The following is a 16,698-nucleotide window of genomic DNA, read 5'->3' on the forward strand; positions in this document are numbered from 1 at the left end:
GAACCGATCTGGCCGCGTAATCCGTTAACGAAACCAACCTCAATTAAGTCGGAAACCGATAATGAGGTTCGCCGCGCGCCATCGAGACCGGCACAAGGTACACGACTAGTTCGCCGCGACTTATCTACTTTCACATTCCGTTGAGCGCGAAACGATTTGCCTCCGGTACTTTATTAACGTACTTTAATTGCGAGTGCAACAACCCGCCGTATTCGGCGACGATTAATCTCGTTTGTCGGCTCCGCGCGCGCATTTCCCGATGCCGATGTATCATTCCCAAGCGTCAATACAATCTCGCTTGAGAAAAATATCTCGATGCCGCTCGTGATTGATCTGTAATTAATCCCCGGAGCAAAATTCTGCCTTCGGGGGTATCTCGATGAGTCAATCTTGTATATTAATTATCATCTATTTGCGCAAGACGTTGCAGCCAGAGCATTTTAAAGTCTAATTTACAGAACTATTATTGTTCTTGCACAAGCTGTCATCTATTCGAATTATCGAGATGAAATATCAAAGGTATGCTAATCAAACGTTTTTTTTTTTTTTTTTAATATTTAAAAGATATAAAAAATAGATAAAATGTTCTTTTGTATACCTTCCTCACTCTCTAATAGAAATAATTAAAATAAATTTTAAATTAATGACATCAAAAATAATTAAAATTTAAGAAACCAAGTACATATTAACTCGTTGCATTCGTATGCGAAGCTAGACTCTTGCAGCAGCCTTCCTCATAGCTGTTCAAATATTTGAAATAGTGCATGAAACAACAAACCGTATTTTTAGATTCTCTGTACATTTTTTCAAATAATATAATTAACCGTTATACATTAGGATGCCGTGTATGAGAGCGGCAGACTCGTAATTGGCCTCGATTCCCTTATTCTGCATATTTTTAAATTCGTAAAGTCTTCCTGGAAGTTGTACGTGAGACCAACAACTTTACTTCGTTAAAAACAGAACTGTTGAGAAGCCCGCAAAAAAGTCTCATTTCAATTAAAAAACCCAAGATTCAAATTAAGCTATAATGACGCTCTAATTTTTAAATGTTAAATATAGATACCAGATTCTTAGATATTTTATTGAGGACAAAGTATCTAACCAGTGTTTGTACTGGCTAAATAATGAAAAAGTTATGGTTTATAAAAATATAAAATTAAAATTTTTAATTCAATTTGAACGTTTGTTTCATTGTTTTTGTAAAGTCTTTTTTTTAAGTGCATAATCATAATCTAAGAAATGTAAAAAGAAATATTAATTTTTTTTAAATTTTTTATTTAAAAAATACTTTCTCTGTCTCACGCTCATACATACATACAAATATTTATATGCAAAAAGATTTTCCAGAAAAATTGTATATTACATTTTTTGTAAATTTTTATTTTAATTTAATTTTTAAATATGTATATATGCAAATTAAATTGCATCGTGACTCTACTTCTTTTTGCCTGGAAGGTACGACGGGCTCACGTGCAATTATTTCATGCAGCGAAATGATTACGCGAAAAAAAAAGAAATCATATTATACTTTTATGAGAGATTTAAATAAAAATATAGAAAGCGTTAACTTGTAGATGTAATTTAGAAACTTTAGAGGTTTATGAAGCTGTTTTTTTTTTCTATAAATTTAAAATTTTCATAGATTGTCCTATTAAGCTAGTTTCTATGTAAAATTTTAACATAATTCTCTTATTGATTTGAAAGTTATTTAATTTTTTATTTGATTTTAATTTTTACGTAAAATTACGTTTTGTAGTATTTATTTGCAAATTTAATAAGAAAATAGCATTACGAATTAAATTAAATTTTTTACATTTTTTGATAAAACTTTAACAAACATTTGCGCTAATGTTCATTCAGATCCATTTATCGTTTCAAAGGTATTTATCCAAAATTGTAAAGTAGAATCATTTTTGCTGCATAAATGTTAAGCCAAATTTTTCATTACTTTCTTCTTTGCAATTGATCTCAAGGCTAAAACTCAGGTATCTACGATAAAAATGTTTTATTACTTTAAAGGAAAAAAAGAATAAAGAGGCCTCCTTTTTTTTAATTTCCATAACTTTCAACTGGTATTGTAAAGCCAAATCATCCTTAAACGATCATTAAGAGAAATACTGCGGACTTCCGCGTCCTTTTAACCGATCATCAAAGGTTCGTCGGCGAGGTTCGCCACTGAATCAGCGGTCAAGAACCTCATGAAAACACGAGAAAAGAAAAATGAGTCCAAAAAGAAGAGTCCTCCTCGTGAGTCGCGTACACACGGTATCGTCTCCCGGCGAGGGATCTTAAAGGCACGCTCACACGAGCTCGGTCACATGAATCGAGATTTGCTACACCTCGGCATGACCGCAGTTGAGGGAATTTTATTTATTAAGCAGATTAATTATTGCAATTAGTTATCTGGTGGGACACGCGTGCGTTCTTCCTCGTGCGCGCTCCTCCGCGTAAGGGCGCAGAAATTCGCAGGATATTCGCGGGGGCTTATGACGCCTCTGGAACAGCAGTTACTCAAGTAGCGGATCCGCGGGAAGATTAAGGGCTTATTACGACTGCGACGGACGATTAATGAGCCGGCTATAACTTCGCACGGCGCTGCCTAACCGGTCTCATGCAAAATAAATTCGTCGGCTTCTGATTGCAACAAAAAGCGTTGCGCCGCGGGCTTGTTCCGCTATTTATCGCGGCTCATTCAAATCTGCGAGGGCGTGTTCTAATCGTAGGCGTCGTAAAGTCGAGTTTACGTTTTCAATCTGTAACGAGTGACGCCCAACTGCGTCTTCAATAAAGAGCGCATTATTGTTACAATTGATACATACTAAATTCATCACGGCCAGACCGATACTGAACGCCTTCCTTTCGAGCCCCGGGGCTATCATATGTAAAATTTATTCGATTATTCCGCCTTGTGGAATTAGTATCTGCAAGAGTTAAAAGCGAATCGATTACCTCGAGGTTCCTTTCTTCATAAAAATTTTTTAATTTAATTTTTGTAATTTTAAGAATTGAATATTTGCCATCACATAAATTTTAATTTTTTTTGTTTCAAATACATTCTGATTTATTAAGTTTGTTTTTTATTGATGTGTCGAGATTTTGTTTACTGAAAACGGGAATCGTGTAACTATTATAATATATTTATCGAAAAAAAGTCCGAAATTGTAAAATACGTTGAAGTTTATATTTGCAACAACAGTATCAAAAACTGGATGAGTTTCTCAAACGAGCGGCATAAGCGAAAACACAATTTGCATGCCGTTGCGTTATTAAGATAACTTTGGGTAATTTACGTGATTCTCGAAAGAGAAAGGAGAACTGAAGACGTGGCGAGAAATTCACGCGGTTGTTAAACGAAAGCGAATCCGGTGTATCCGCGTGAACCACGACATGAACCCGGCGCATGATGCGAATTTATACCTTACAAACGCCACGTCACCCACGGCGATGACCTTGACGTGACCTTCCTTTGAATCGGATGACCCTAATAACCTCGCCGGGGTCTCGCGAGGGCGAGTACGAGAGTCCTTTGCCCGCAGTGGAAGCCACACGATCCCGAGGAGTGCGTTACCTTACCGGACGGCTTACGGGCATTAAAGCCGAACTTAATAAGCGGTTTCGTCTTTCGGTTAATGCGCGATCGTTGATTGGAGGTCATAATTAGTGTAATTGGTGTCGGCCGATCGGCGGCTAACACGTCGCAGCGAGACGTTTCCAGGTTTATCGGTGGATTCGATCGAAAACTGTATTAATGGCATCGATAAATGCCGGATTCTGTATTTTTTCGTTTTCCATCTCTCTGCCTATATTTGCAACTTACGCTCGTTTTATAATCCTTTAACCCATAAGCACTCGCGTGGGAGTTAAACTGACTCAAACGCCTGTTAATTTACTAATTGCCAATTAAATATATTACGTAGCAAAATAAATTTATAAAAGTATGGATTTAAAAAAATTTTAATGTTTAAAAATATATTATTTTTAAAACATGTTTCACTTTATAATTACTTGTAAAGAGAAACAAAAACACGTGAAAGAGTTAAAATCTTAACGGGTTAATTATCTCGCCAATTTTAACGTTTTCAAAGAAATGCACCTTCGACTTTCTTGGAAATAAATTATCGACAAATTGTTAACTTTAAATTTAAACCGCTTCGGGACAATAAAATTTCCATAGAAAATTTCTTCCTGTCTTTTTGCTGTTATAATGCGGACCGTGTACGCGTACGCACTACTAATTTAGTTCACGAACAACTAATTTTGCTACCCGAAAGAATTTAACGCTCTTTAAAAGAGATTGCTTTTTTTCTATTTTTCCGAGAAAATAGGGCTGTTTAGGTAAAAAAGATCGTTTCGCGGAGCGTATTAGAATCACGCGATCGGGCTGAAATCGCTCGAGGCTACGGCCGAGCGCAACGGAAGTGGCGATATCATTAGTCGTACTTGGAATCGCGAGATAGAAGTACGGAAGCGTTCTGTGTGCGTGACGCACACAGAAACGTGTAAACGATGTCCGACGAAAACGTAAAGCGTATCCTCGATATCGCTTGTCACTGTCGACACTCTAAGCCAACACAGACTCGATTGCGCAACAAGTCCCGCGGGCGAAATCACATATCGCGCTAAGGAATTACGCAAATTTGAAAACAATGCGGGCTAGACAACGATACGGCTTGTTATAAACCTAGGTTTCATACTCTTCGGCTTCTCGCGAAAACAATGCGCGATGTTATCTTTGTAAAGTCAGCAGAATTTCGATAATTAATAGAATAACGCTGGCTCTGGCGATGGTTTTATCAATTCTATATACGAAAACTCTGAAAACATTGCGCTAATTTCACACCGGCGTACCAATGCTGTTGTTTACAGCTGTAACGCGTGCCGCAACGCATCGGTATTATTCCTACGCCCGCGTTAACGAGTGCTCGTAATTATTCCATGATAGTTTATCGAGATCGTTGTGCAGGCACGACACGAAAGCGAGTCTGGTTAAATTAATTAATTACTTGCGTACAATGCACAATTATAGCTCATTTTTAATGAGTGCTCATTACGAATCCCGATGTTTTACCAATCACAAAATAAACATAAACTACGGCAACGAGATTGATAATAAACACTAATTTGATGATTATTCATTGACACAGATGTATCTGTACGAAATTATACATTTCAATTAAATTTGTCAAAACTGACATGCATAATTAAATGGCGCGGAAAGAATAAAATCAAAATATTCCAGAAATTATTAATAATGTTATGTTGTGTTTTTATGATACGCTTCACAAGTTTACAAATTGAAACTCATTTTATACTATTTTTTTTTAATTGTCTTGAATTAATTTAATAATGACACGTGTAAATTGTACATGTTATTAATGATGTAATTTTGTTTTTAATGAATGGTACGCGATCACGAATATCTTAAACTGACGTCTCTTAAACTGACGTCTCGCTTTAAGAATCGGGCAAAAGACAAATTATTAACAATTGACGAAATTGCATTCCGAGCAGTATTATCCTTCGGGGGAGATAATCTCGCGGAGATATCCAGCTTCGCTGGAGCGCGTGAGAAAGAAATTATTGCTGCAAAGACGTCCGTTATGGTCGCGCGTACCACGCCCGGTGCAACCGAGGACGACGAGTATGTTACATACTACTATTTCGCCGGTTGCTACACGCGTGGAATACGTTAAGATATCCACACGTACGTGGGCATGCGTATATTGGTGTAGGTCTCCTTTTACACTAACATACAACGTTTGATAGCCGTAGAAAACACACTGACCCCGGCGTACTTGCCCGCCGGACCGCCTCTCGCTCTCTCTCTCTGTCTCTTTCTCTCTCTCTCTCTCTTCTCAGGGTTAAATACGCATGCATAACGAGCGGCGTGCGAATGTTATTACTCGCTACGACGCGATCATGTGTGAATTTTAAAAGGCGTTGCGCACTGCGTTGCCTGAGCAGCTTAATTATACAAACTTGCGGGTTGCCCGTCCTACTTCAGTAAAGTTATGAGGTCAATGGAGAACAAGGTCGTTATTTTAAATAGCTAACTCTCTATTTGACAAAGCGGAAAGTGCTAACTTATACATGTATTTTTCGTAACAAAGAATAATACCAAAAAAAAAAGAATGAAAAAGATTTTAACAGGCCAAATTATTTGAAAGTTTTTTTGTAATTTCTCTTAAACAGATTATTTGTAAAATTAAACGGTCAGCGGAAGAAAAATTCTGAAAACGTGCATACATGCGAAATATGCATTTGCACATATGTAAAGAAGCTGTACGTACATATGCCCGAGCTCGGTGTTCTTCTGAAACCCACGGGCCATTCGAATGCAAAAGCCTTCGTAAAGCCCGTGATGCATTGTCGGGCGATAGACGTTACTCCTGAGAGCCTCTCGCATAGCGAGAGGAAACGTCTTTACGATTCTCGGCGGGAAAACGAGCCCCCGCCGATATATCCCTCGTCTCGTCGAGACGCTCGGATCGATTTGCGTGCGTGTGCGCGCGTCTTATGTGGGATTTTGCAGTGCTCGGTGGGACGAACTTTTGGTCAAAAGCCATTTCTCGAAAACGATGATGACTGAACGTTCGCCTGATGATCCGGTGTGTCCGGTACGAGACTATCGAAAACTCGCTCGACGGATCCGTGCTCGCGTGATCGCAGATCTTATCCGCTCGTCGTATTCCCGTGGGCTGTGTTATTACGAAGCGAAGGAATAAAAACTGATGGAAAAATTATATATAATTATATTCTCTGCTTTCTGAATCTCCGTCGCGTCGGTAATCTGTTACTTGCTATTAATATTCGCGATAATTTATAGAACAGTGTAGACATTTTTTGTCTCAAGAATATATTTTCTTTCATCTTATTGGGTCTAAAAGTATTAGTGCAAAAAAAAAGAAACGTTTATCGAGAGATCATTGGAGGTGAGGCGGTTCGTAACGACGGACGCCGCGGCCTTCCAGCGTGATCTAAGTTGCTCTGTCCGAGTAACCGGTGCCGTTTCGCAATCTCCCTTGCATCAAAGATCGCGCCAACCATTCGTTTGACTTTCCATTGTGCGCCGCATAAGACCACATTGCATTGCCGCCGATCATTTCTCAGATCCATATTGCGAAATATGTTGAGTGGTTTTTGTTAATTACATGCAATATTTCGCTTATGTTTCGGCGATATCCTTTGTATAAAAGGAAGCAATCGCGCTGCAAGGAAAATATGTCTGGCAATAAAATATCGTAATTAAGTTAGATTAAAATGTCGACATTGCACATAACTCCCTTACGTAATTTCCTTATTTGGCGAAGTACATAATAAAAATCAGCGTTCGCGCAAGATTTCTCGAAAAGGTGAATGAATAGCCGCAATAAGCTTTAAATCTTGCCACATTGTTGCGAGAAGGCGGTTTCATAATCCAGAACCAAGATCGTGATCTTGCGCACCGGTGCTTATTCGACTTTCCATTTTGTCCGATACGCATATACATATAATGCATTATCGGGCCGATTACTCGTCGCATTTAAGAGCGCCGCGCGATTATGCATGCGACCAGATATTTATGATCGCACGGGCAGCGGTTTTACGAGGTCTCCTCGGTCGACATTAATCATGCGGAAGGACCAAACGGCAAAAAAAGAAAAATAAAAAAAAAGAACGCAGAGGAAGAAAAATATATCGAGTCGTAAATTTCGCCGACACGTCGATGCGGGTAGGACGTTGGACAATTTAAAGAAATCAAGGACCGAAGTATAAGTTGAATAATCGATTATATTTGGTAAAACATTTACAAGATAATAAGATTTTTTTTCATTTAACGTATGTTACATTTACAGGCAAGGCATCCTCAAGAACCGTACCAACTCTACAATAATCGTAGTAATGTGTAATGTTACTTATAAGAAAGTATGTACCATCAAATTATCGTTATCATTACTATTAATATTAATATTCTTTTACGGTATATTACTACTCTTAATATTTCTTTAGGAACAAATACATATTTTTTTTTTCTTTAATCAATATACATCGATTCGCGACTATATATGAACAGTAGATCTGCACTTCCGCGTAGGCGAATTAAGGTACACGACGGATACTTTTTTATCGAACGTAGGAAAAGAAAGAAGAACAGAGTGGTTGTCGCACGTTTCTTCGGTCTCCATAAATTTCTCCTCTGTCTCGTCTCCTTCGTCTTTCCCTTTTCCTTTTATTTCGTATTCCCGGATGTACATACGTTAGATTCAGGTTTTTCGAATCAGTCGAGTTGCGAAAAGAGCAACAATTATCGATGACAGGCTCAATTCGATTTTTATTTGGATTCGATTCTCACACGGAAAGAACGCTTTTGCTAAAGTATTTAAAAATGTAGTTGAATACAGATCTGAAAATAATTTTACTAGACCATCGCAATAATTATGTTGGAAACTCTCAAATTGAATTGCATGTCAATTTTTATAGCATTGCTCGTCACGCTTGAACATCCATCACAATTATTCCGATGGTCCAATAAAATTATTTTTAGATCTGTATCCAGCTAAATGTTTGGACACATCAACGAAATCGTTTTTTCCGTGCACTTAGTCGAAAATAATATTTACAATGAATTCTTTTCGATTACTGTCTCGAATGTCACGAATCCGCAAACCCTAGATTCATTTCGAGGTATATAATCATATTAATTATTAGCAGAACGCGCAGTTGAACATTATTGGTCATCGGATTCGAGGGGGAGGGAGAAACATGTGGTACGCAAAACGGAGCTCGGCCCTCGCGATGTGTATGGCTACGAAGATCTGAGGTGAATTACGTATAAATGTACGATGCTAGTGGTAAGATTATGAACTTGTCCAGTAACTGTTAATATCCATGAAGAAGTGTGATGCCTGCTTGAAACCAAGGGGACAGCGTGGAGAAAGGTAGGGGCGGGAGGGGTGGGGGGGTAATGTGGCTGAGCTGAGACTATTTGTATATGTCGTGCATGACAGAAGCATGATCGTGACGACGATTGACAATAATACGGTAGAACAACGGTATCGCTATAGACTATTGCACTGTGTGTCGATTAACGAGACGAGTCCTATGAGAAATTGCATTCGCGGGGAGGGCGGCGGCGGTGGTGTGTACCATCTTCGCAAGTACTTGGAGTTTCAAATGATTGATAAGAATTAGTTCCAATTGACGAAACGCTTTATTCGATCCTCTCTTACTAAAGTGCCGCGAACAGTATTTGTGATTTTGATCGCGCGGGACGATCAGGCGCGTTACCTCGCGGCGATTTGTTCGCAAGCGGAAAAGGAAAATGGAAGTACGACTATTGTCGGTCAATTGAAAGTCGTGATTCCCATAAAATCTTCGATGAGCGCATGTTCAATGATCGCACACGTACATGCATACATTCTCTCTCTCTCTCTCTCTCTCTCTCTCTCTCTCTCGCACTCTTTCTTTCTTCCTCTTTAATGAAATTCTTTCCCTATATTTTTCTTATTCGTCCTTTTCCTTTATCTACTCTTCTGTTTTCTTTCATTGGAATGTTCTGCGCTTGGAGTTCGACGGTGACAGCAATCAGCAATCGTTCGCATAAAGATATTTTGCATTTACATATATATTTATATATATATATACTCTTCTTTGTATCTAATTAGTTAAGCAACTTAATTTTCGCAATCTTCATATGCGCTCCTTATAATGTATGCATATAAACTATGTACAAAACAACGACAAAGTAGACTTAACAAGCGGAAACTTTCCGTGGAAAATGACGTTGGAGAACAGAATAAACTATTCGTACTACCTTCTCGCGATTCTTCGATTCGCAATATGTCAATAATATTCAGTGACAGTGACAATCGTGACGGTAATAACGATGCTGATAATGATAATGATAAAATTATTAATATTGCATAGCGGTAATAATGTCAGTAATAATGATAAATAAAAAAGAATAATATGAAACGACTGTATAGCAAGCCACGTACAGTGGCGTTTATATCTATCTTCGTACGATTAGTCGATGGAGAAAATGATTTCGCGCTTTCGTGAAAGAAGAAGTGTCGTCGTTGAAAAGAATAACGGAAAGAAGAAGATGAAGAAGAACGCGACCCTTAAGTAGTACTATACGTACATTACCCATAATAATTAGTGTTCTTTGGTAACACAGTGATGCGTCCGGAGACCACGAATACGGTTGTGACGTATTGTCCGATCGTGACAAGATGGTCCCGATATTATACTCTCGATCACTACGCTCCTCCGCTTCCGAAACGACTATGGTCTAACTATATTACGACGTTGTACATAGTTATCGTTAATTGATTAGCTAGTTTAATCTCCACTGACGAGGCCACTGAGACGCGTCGCCAATAAAAAAATCCATCTTGTCTTGCGACCTACATATTTATGTACACGTGTATCAATGCGCGGACGCATTTTCTCTCTATATACACGTATGACTGTCGTAAAAGCTAGATCTGTGAGCCACCATTTACTTCAAAAATGGCGAGAAATCGATCATTTCGATAATCCCTTTGAAATTCAAATTTTTCTTATCACGCAGCTCTCGTATCTCAATTCAATTCATCAGACGCTCGTACGCCACTCTCGAAGTAAATGGCGCTGTTCCGTCAACGTGAATTAATCACGTTTTCTCGCGCACGAAAGTAACTAGTTTCATCATATATCATTTACGTCATATGTACATAACGACAACAAACAGATTAGTGAAATTACCGTCTTGTAAGAACACGCGACAGCTTTTTGTCGGCCGTCGTCGAAAACGGTTAAATATATTTGCAGCAGATTTATGGAACTCTCACGAACGATTTTTCGAAGCTTACAAATCTGAGTAGGAAAAAATGCAAGCGCGTCTCCCGACCGTAGAGAAGAACTTCCGGAAACGTTTTCATCCTCGTTAGAAAATAGCACACACTTCCGAATGACTTGTCGTCCGGAAGCTTCTTCCGTTTTCAACTGTATTTTTTTTTTTTTTTTTTTCCCTTAAACTAGCGCACGCATCCTAGCTCGCCGCATCCTTTAAGCTTATCGGTAATTAAGTAAATATCTTTTTATGTACACCCTGTTCGAGTAGTTTCCTTAATCCTAGAATTAGAAGTATCGCGACGACGCGCATAATGAAGTATGCAATTATTCGTTATGTATATGGAACTCTCTTCTGTTTTTTTTTCTTTTTTTTTTTGGCGCCTATAACGATGAATCCGCATACAGTGACTTCTTCAATATGAATTTTTCGTCGCGATTATAGCCTCTCGACTTTCGTCGAAAACAATCTCCTTACGTACAATAAAGCATATTTCCAATTAATTTCGCAAATTATTCCCTCAAACTTGTTTCGTCAATTTAAAATTTCGACATTTAAATCTATAATCTTGCACTCCCATTTTATCGGATCGAATACAATTTAGTTCGCCCAAGAGGACCGTTATACAGCAAAAGATAAGTTCGTGTGTCGAGCCACGGAGTTGCCGACAGAGTAGCGATATAAACAGCCTTGAAGGAAGAGCGGTCCACGGCTGACTCCGACGTTACTCTCGATGCTCTCACAGACGCTGTGTATGTATGAATACTCGCTTTCCCGCCGATCGTTGTGACTACGAGCCAAGCTGCCGAACGCTGGCCAAATAAACGTAGCTCTATGGTTGGTGGAGCAACAGTTGCTCCAGTTCATCGGCGGATCTGAGCAGAAAGGCAGCTGATTCTCGATATCCACCTATCAGTTGCTTCACCGCGGTCAATTCCATCGAGTTCAGTTTGTGACTTAGCAGAGCAGGCTTTGGTGGGTTCTTCATGCTAAGGTCCGTCGGTCCTGCAAAGACATTCGTAGATTCAAAATCAAATTGTGCGCGACAATTTCGAAGCGTTCTAATAAGCTTTATCAAAGTAAGCATAGTGTGAAGTATTATAATGTTACGAAGTAGAGTTTCATGCAAGCCACATAAAAAAAATATATTAAAAAAATATTACTGCAAAGGGATTGTAATTCAATGTAATCATTAAATTGCCAATTGGACACGAATGAAATATCCGAAACATAAATAAAAAAAAATAATAAGGTATCTGGACTGAACAAAGCTCACTTGTAATTAATTTTATTTTTTAAAAACTCTATTAACCAGAGAGTTTTTGAAACTGTTTTAAAACTCTGTTAAATAGAATTTTTAAAAAAATTAAATGGGTCTTCTCAATCCAGATATCTTATAAAAAAAAAATTTTTTTTTTCATCGAAACTCAAAATACCTGCATTGTTGTGCAAATGATTGAAAGAGGAGCTCAAAAGGAAAGGATACAGAGTACACCAATAATCAGTATTACTTTGTATACCGTTGCTTAGTAAGCTCGATGTAAAACTTTGAGTCGGGTATAGCCCGGCCGAGAGGGTCGGCGGTACCGTTGTGGGCCCGGCACGCTGGAACGCTTGGCTGAAGTTGGGTCTGTACATCGTTGGTGCACCGCCACTGGCGACACCATTCACCGTCGAACTGACTATCGTCGATTGGCTGAAAAAAAAAAAGAGACGCAATTAGAATGAGATGAGCGTTAGCGATAAAGGTCGCGATTAGCGCTTCACGTTCCGTTAAGGACGCGTAACTCGTTCGATGAGAGGCGTCCGGTGAATTTTTGTGCCATGACCTGTGACCGTAAGCGAAGTCTTATCTAAAACTCGGTCGATTCAACGTTGGGGATTTTCGAGCCGATAGTAATAATCGGTTACGGTAATTCAGGCAGAAAGTAAGTTAATCTTAATCACGTTAGGCAACATAATGATAAATTTCTTTCTAGAAAACAAGCATTTAATAATAAATCAATGCCGGCGGAAGAGGTTTCGGTCTGGAGAAAAATTCATTTTTATACTTTATGTCAAATCGATTCGAGTGGGCGTTTAATTGAGAAACAGATAAGAGCGCTCTTACTACGTCGCAAATTCGTAAAAGAAACGTGCGTTTCATCGCCTTCAATCGTAACTAGTTCATCGTACTGACCTCATGAGACTCTTGTTGTCTGTTGTGAGCAGCTTTGACGCGGATGCGATCGACAGCGGCGTGGAGGCAATGGTGTTGTTCGGTAAGTTCGCCAAACTGGTCAACGGTGCCAGGGACGTTAACGATGCCGGAGGGGTGTCCTCCCTCTTCGCACACGGAAGTGATTTAACCGGTGTGCTCGAGAAGTGCTCCAAACTCGATCGAACGTCCGTTTGCTGCAAGCGACGTTATTGGTGAGTAAATTGTTTTACCAAATATATATTTTATCTCTCCTAATTTTTCATCTTCACTCATACATATATATATATATGTATTTCATTGAAACATGTATATACTGGAGAGTATTTTTTTTGTAACGTATACATTTTATTGAAAAAATGTTATTGATGTTCATAAGAGGCAAACGACATTCGACAATCGTAATCGTTTATTAAACGGACGCCTACCGAGACGTTTGTACATAGCCTTTCTTCCTATAACAAATAATTATTTTTAAGTATTTTTTAATTTAATCCCAGGTATTTTTTTAATGTCAATCAAGACCGAATTTAGTACAATTGCGAATTTAGAAAACTAACTATAGTGCTAATATTTTTTTTAAAGTCGCCTGTTGCGATTTCGCATATCCTTTGGATACATTTAAATTCGATTGATTTCGAATTGAATCACGCGCCTGTTTTCATACTAATATTCTTTCCTATAAAAACCGCACGTTTCTAAACAACAAAAAGTGAGGTTTAAGAACTCTCAAATCTATCCTACTCTGATGTTACTTCAATTACACGAAGATATTGAAGAGTGGCAACATAACACCGCGGCGAGTCCGCTATACCTGTTGAATTTGATCGTGATTGCGCACCAGCTTGTGAACTACCGGTAGATTCTTTTTCCTCATGGCTGACACGACCCGGGTGTAACCAATCTTTCGTGAGCACGTGACTAATCAACAAACAACACGGACACTCTCGCGATCACCTTACGAATTATCGATCATCAGCCGCGAGAATCGTCCCGACGCGAGTTAATCGAGCCTCTATTATATCGTCTATCCACGATCTCGTTATCAACGCGATCCCGATCATCGAGCACGATCGTATTCACCGCTATGAGCAACCGAGCGGAACAAAGCGCGCCGGGAGTTTCTTCACTTTGATTTCCTCTTCTGCTTCTTCTCTCGATCTTCTTCCACTTTGACGTCCGCGCCCCACCCTGCCTACCAACCGACGTATCGATACGATAACAATAACGTCCGCGTTTACTCGAGCGAGGTTCAGAGAAGCGAGGACGTCGTTCCCGGCCGGCGAGGAAAACGAAAGAGGAGGAGTAGGAGCGAACGAGAGGTATGAGGAAAAAGCGGGTTGACACGAGGGAGGAACGTCAGGAAGAAGATGAGAGAACGTCCGGATGCATCGGAACGAAACGACGAGGCGTGAGTAAGCTCACGGGAGAAAATTAATTCGTGGAAAGAGAGGAAGAAGAGATGGGAGGCAGGCAGGGAGGGAGGGAGGGAGCAGGCATCAGAAAAGAAAGAGGAGTAGAGAAGAAGAGGAAAGGACCACGACGGTGCGAGGCGTCGAGAGGTGGTGATGTGCGTTTCCACCACAGAAACGGATGACTTGCCCGGCGAAAGAGCAGATTGAGTGAGACGCGTACGAGGGTTGGTGAAGAGTAATAGTAGTAGTGTAGTAGTAGGAAGAAAAGAAGAGGAGGAGAATGCGAAGAAGAGTCGAGAGATCGTGAGGAGTGCGGGAAGAGGGTCCGGGCACGACGAGAGCACGGAGGAATGAAATCTTCGAGCGGCGTAGAACGGATGTAGGGAGGTGTTTTTATGAAAGGCCAGCAGTGTGCGTTGACGTCAATTATATAGGTGGCCACGAAGAGTAGATAGCCGCTTCGTCCGATGCGCATGAACCCCGGCATACGTATATGAGAGGGAGAGAGAGAAAGAGGTCTCCTCCTTAATGGGTTAGGTTTAGGTCGCCGGAGAGGTTATCGGGTCTCTCTCTGTTTCTCCGTCTCCTTCTCGGGCAGGGATTTTCAAAGTAGATAAGTCGTGAGGAGGGGGACCGGCGACGGGGGACCGCGAGCGTTTCAGTTTCTCGTTTGCGTGCGAGACATGGTGAGGTAGAGAGAGGGAGTGATGGAGAGCGGCGGCGTGTTCGTCAACTGCGAAACCCGTGAAGGAACCAGCTGGGAGAAGAGAGGACAGACGGGGTAAGAGGGAGGGAGGGGGGAAGAAGGATTAGGTGCGCCAAGCAGCGCGGAATTGGATGGCTCCGGCTACCGTCTGCACCTACACGTCTCTCGTGCGCGAAATACCGAGGCGATCGGTTTACCGTTTACTCGCTTTTTCGCGCTATCTTTATTAAGGTCAACGAACTACTCGGCGTACACAGGCTATAGGTGACGAACATCGAGTTAATCGTGAGAAACGCTCTGTCGATTGATCATATTCCATATCACTGTTGAATCGTTGAATGCTCTCACCCCGAGATTAAACGCGTGACGTCAAACGCGCGAGCGATTTGTGTGTGTGTATTTCCGCGAGATTAACGCCGATTGCTCTCTTCTCTAATGGGGGCCGGTGAATTTTCAAGAATCAATCCGCCACTCTCGCCAATCGTGATTTTTCGGCGCGGCTCCTCGGATGCGAAACCGTCCGCTTCGCGTACCGCTGATGTGTAACGTACCGTGAAATTTACGGATACGCGAGACTAATCGTACGACGTCGGCGTGGTTCTCTTCGGTGCGCGCAAGTCCGCGTCAGTCGCGACGCATAAAAGTCCATGTTTTTTTTTTTCCTTTTTCCGTCTCGCGCCACTCTTTTACGTTGCCACCACTTCCAAGAATATTTTCAGTGTCTTCCGTCTCGCACGCGCAAAGCATTTTTCACGGGGTCGAAGGCTGCTTGTGCCGTCGGCCCTCCATGGTGCGCGTGTGTGCATGTGAGTTGCATCAGAGTGGGAGAGGTGCGCGACCCGCGGGTTATCACTGGCTTCTCTCGCGGTACCTATATCACAATCCTAGCTCTCCGTCCACGTATATCTCTCTGCCGCTGGCGTTGCACGGGAGCTCGTCGAATTTTCACGCGAGATAATGCAGCACGAAAATGTGACGTTCGCTCACAATTGAAAAACTCCCTTTGTCCTCTTTCCGTTCTCTCTTTTTTTTTTTTATCTTTAAGATTGCCTTTTTGTTTCCTCGCGACATTTATCATATCTATCCTGGCTTCTTCTCTCATTTATTAATATTTCCTTGTTATTAATTTTTTTTTACATTCATGTATCAAAATTTGCAGTTATTAGAATAATAGATAATATTAGATAAAGGGCGAATTAAAAGAGAAGTAAAGTTGAAACGCGTTTATTTTAACAGTAATAAAAGCGCGAAGAAATAAAATTCAAGTGCATTGAGTGGAACGTGTAAATGTGTCGGTATCAGGTATCATAGTCTCTTTTGCAAGGATGAGGTCTATCAAAATACCAGAGAGTTCGTACGTTATTTGTACACGCGTACGCCGCGTGATACACATCACCGCCACATGTTTGCGGATAAAACAGTGACACTAGGAACAAGTAATGAAGTTGATGCTTTTTTTTGTGAAATTGATACTTTTTTAAAATTTTATCAACTCGTTTACTTAATATTTCGTTATCTTACATTACTTGCCACTTCTCGTAGAATGCACTTAACGGTCTCG

General features: G+C 40.4%; 1 protein-coding gene and 1 long non-coding RNA gene across 4 annotated transcripts in view; one reads left to right on the forward strand and one right to left on the reverse strand.

Moving 5' to 3' along the window:
* Window positions 1-7,755: 7,755 nt before the first annotated feature.
* The window catches only part of LOC105196219 (nucleolar protein 4-like), a 67,340-nt gene continuing 58,397 nt past the window's right edge, over window positions 7,756-16,698 (reverse strand). Inside the window, exons 7-9 of one of the 3 annotated variants that reach the window (XM_039457568.1) lie at window positions 12,999-13,213; window positions 12,256-12,515; window positions 7,756-11,824 (exon numbers count right to left, since the gene is read on the reverse strand). In XM_039457568.1, the coding sequence (XP_039313502.1) occupies window positions 11,652-11,824; window positions 12,256-12,515; window positions 12,999-13,213 (648 nt within the window). In that variant the 3' untranslated portion in view covers window positions 7,756-11,651. The remainder of the gene's footprint in view (window positions 11,825-12,255; window positions 12,516-12,998; window positions 13,214-16,698) is intronic. The other 2 variants (XM_011162025.3, XM_011162026.3) reach the window with 2 other exon arrangements.
* LOC120359574 overlaps window positions 13,132-16,698 on the forward strand; it is a 173,214-nt gene continuing 169,647 nt past the window's right edge. Inside the window, exon 1 of the long non-coding RNA XR_005576359.1 lies at window positions 13,132-13,231. This is a non-coding gene — a long non-coding RNA (uncharacterized LOC120359574). The remainder of the gene's footprint in view (window positions 13,232-16,698) is intronic.

Source organism: Solenopsis invicta, chromosome 14, assembly GCF_016802725.1.
Source record: "Solenopsis invicta isolate M01_SB chromosome 14, UNIL_Sinv_3.0, whole genome shotgun sequence".
In the NCBI taxonomy this organism is placed as follows: domain Eukaryota; kingdom Metazoa; phylum Arthropoda; class Insecta; order Hymenoptera; family Formicidae; genus Solenopsis; species Solenopsis invicta.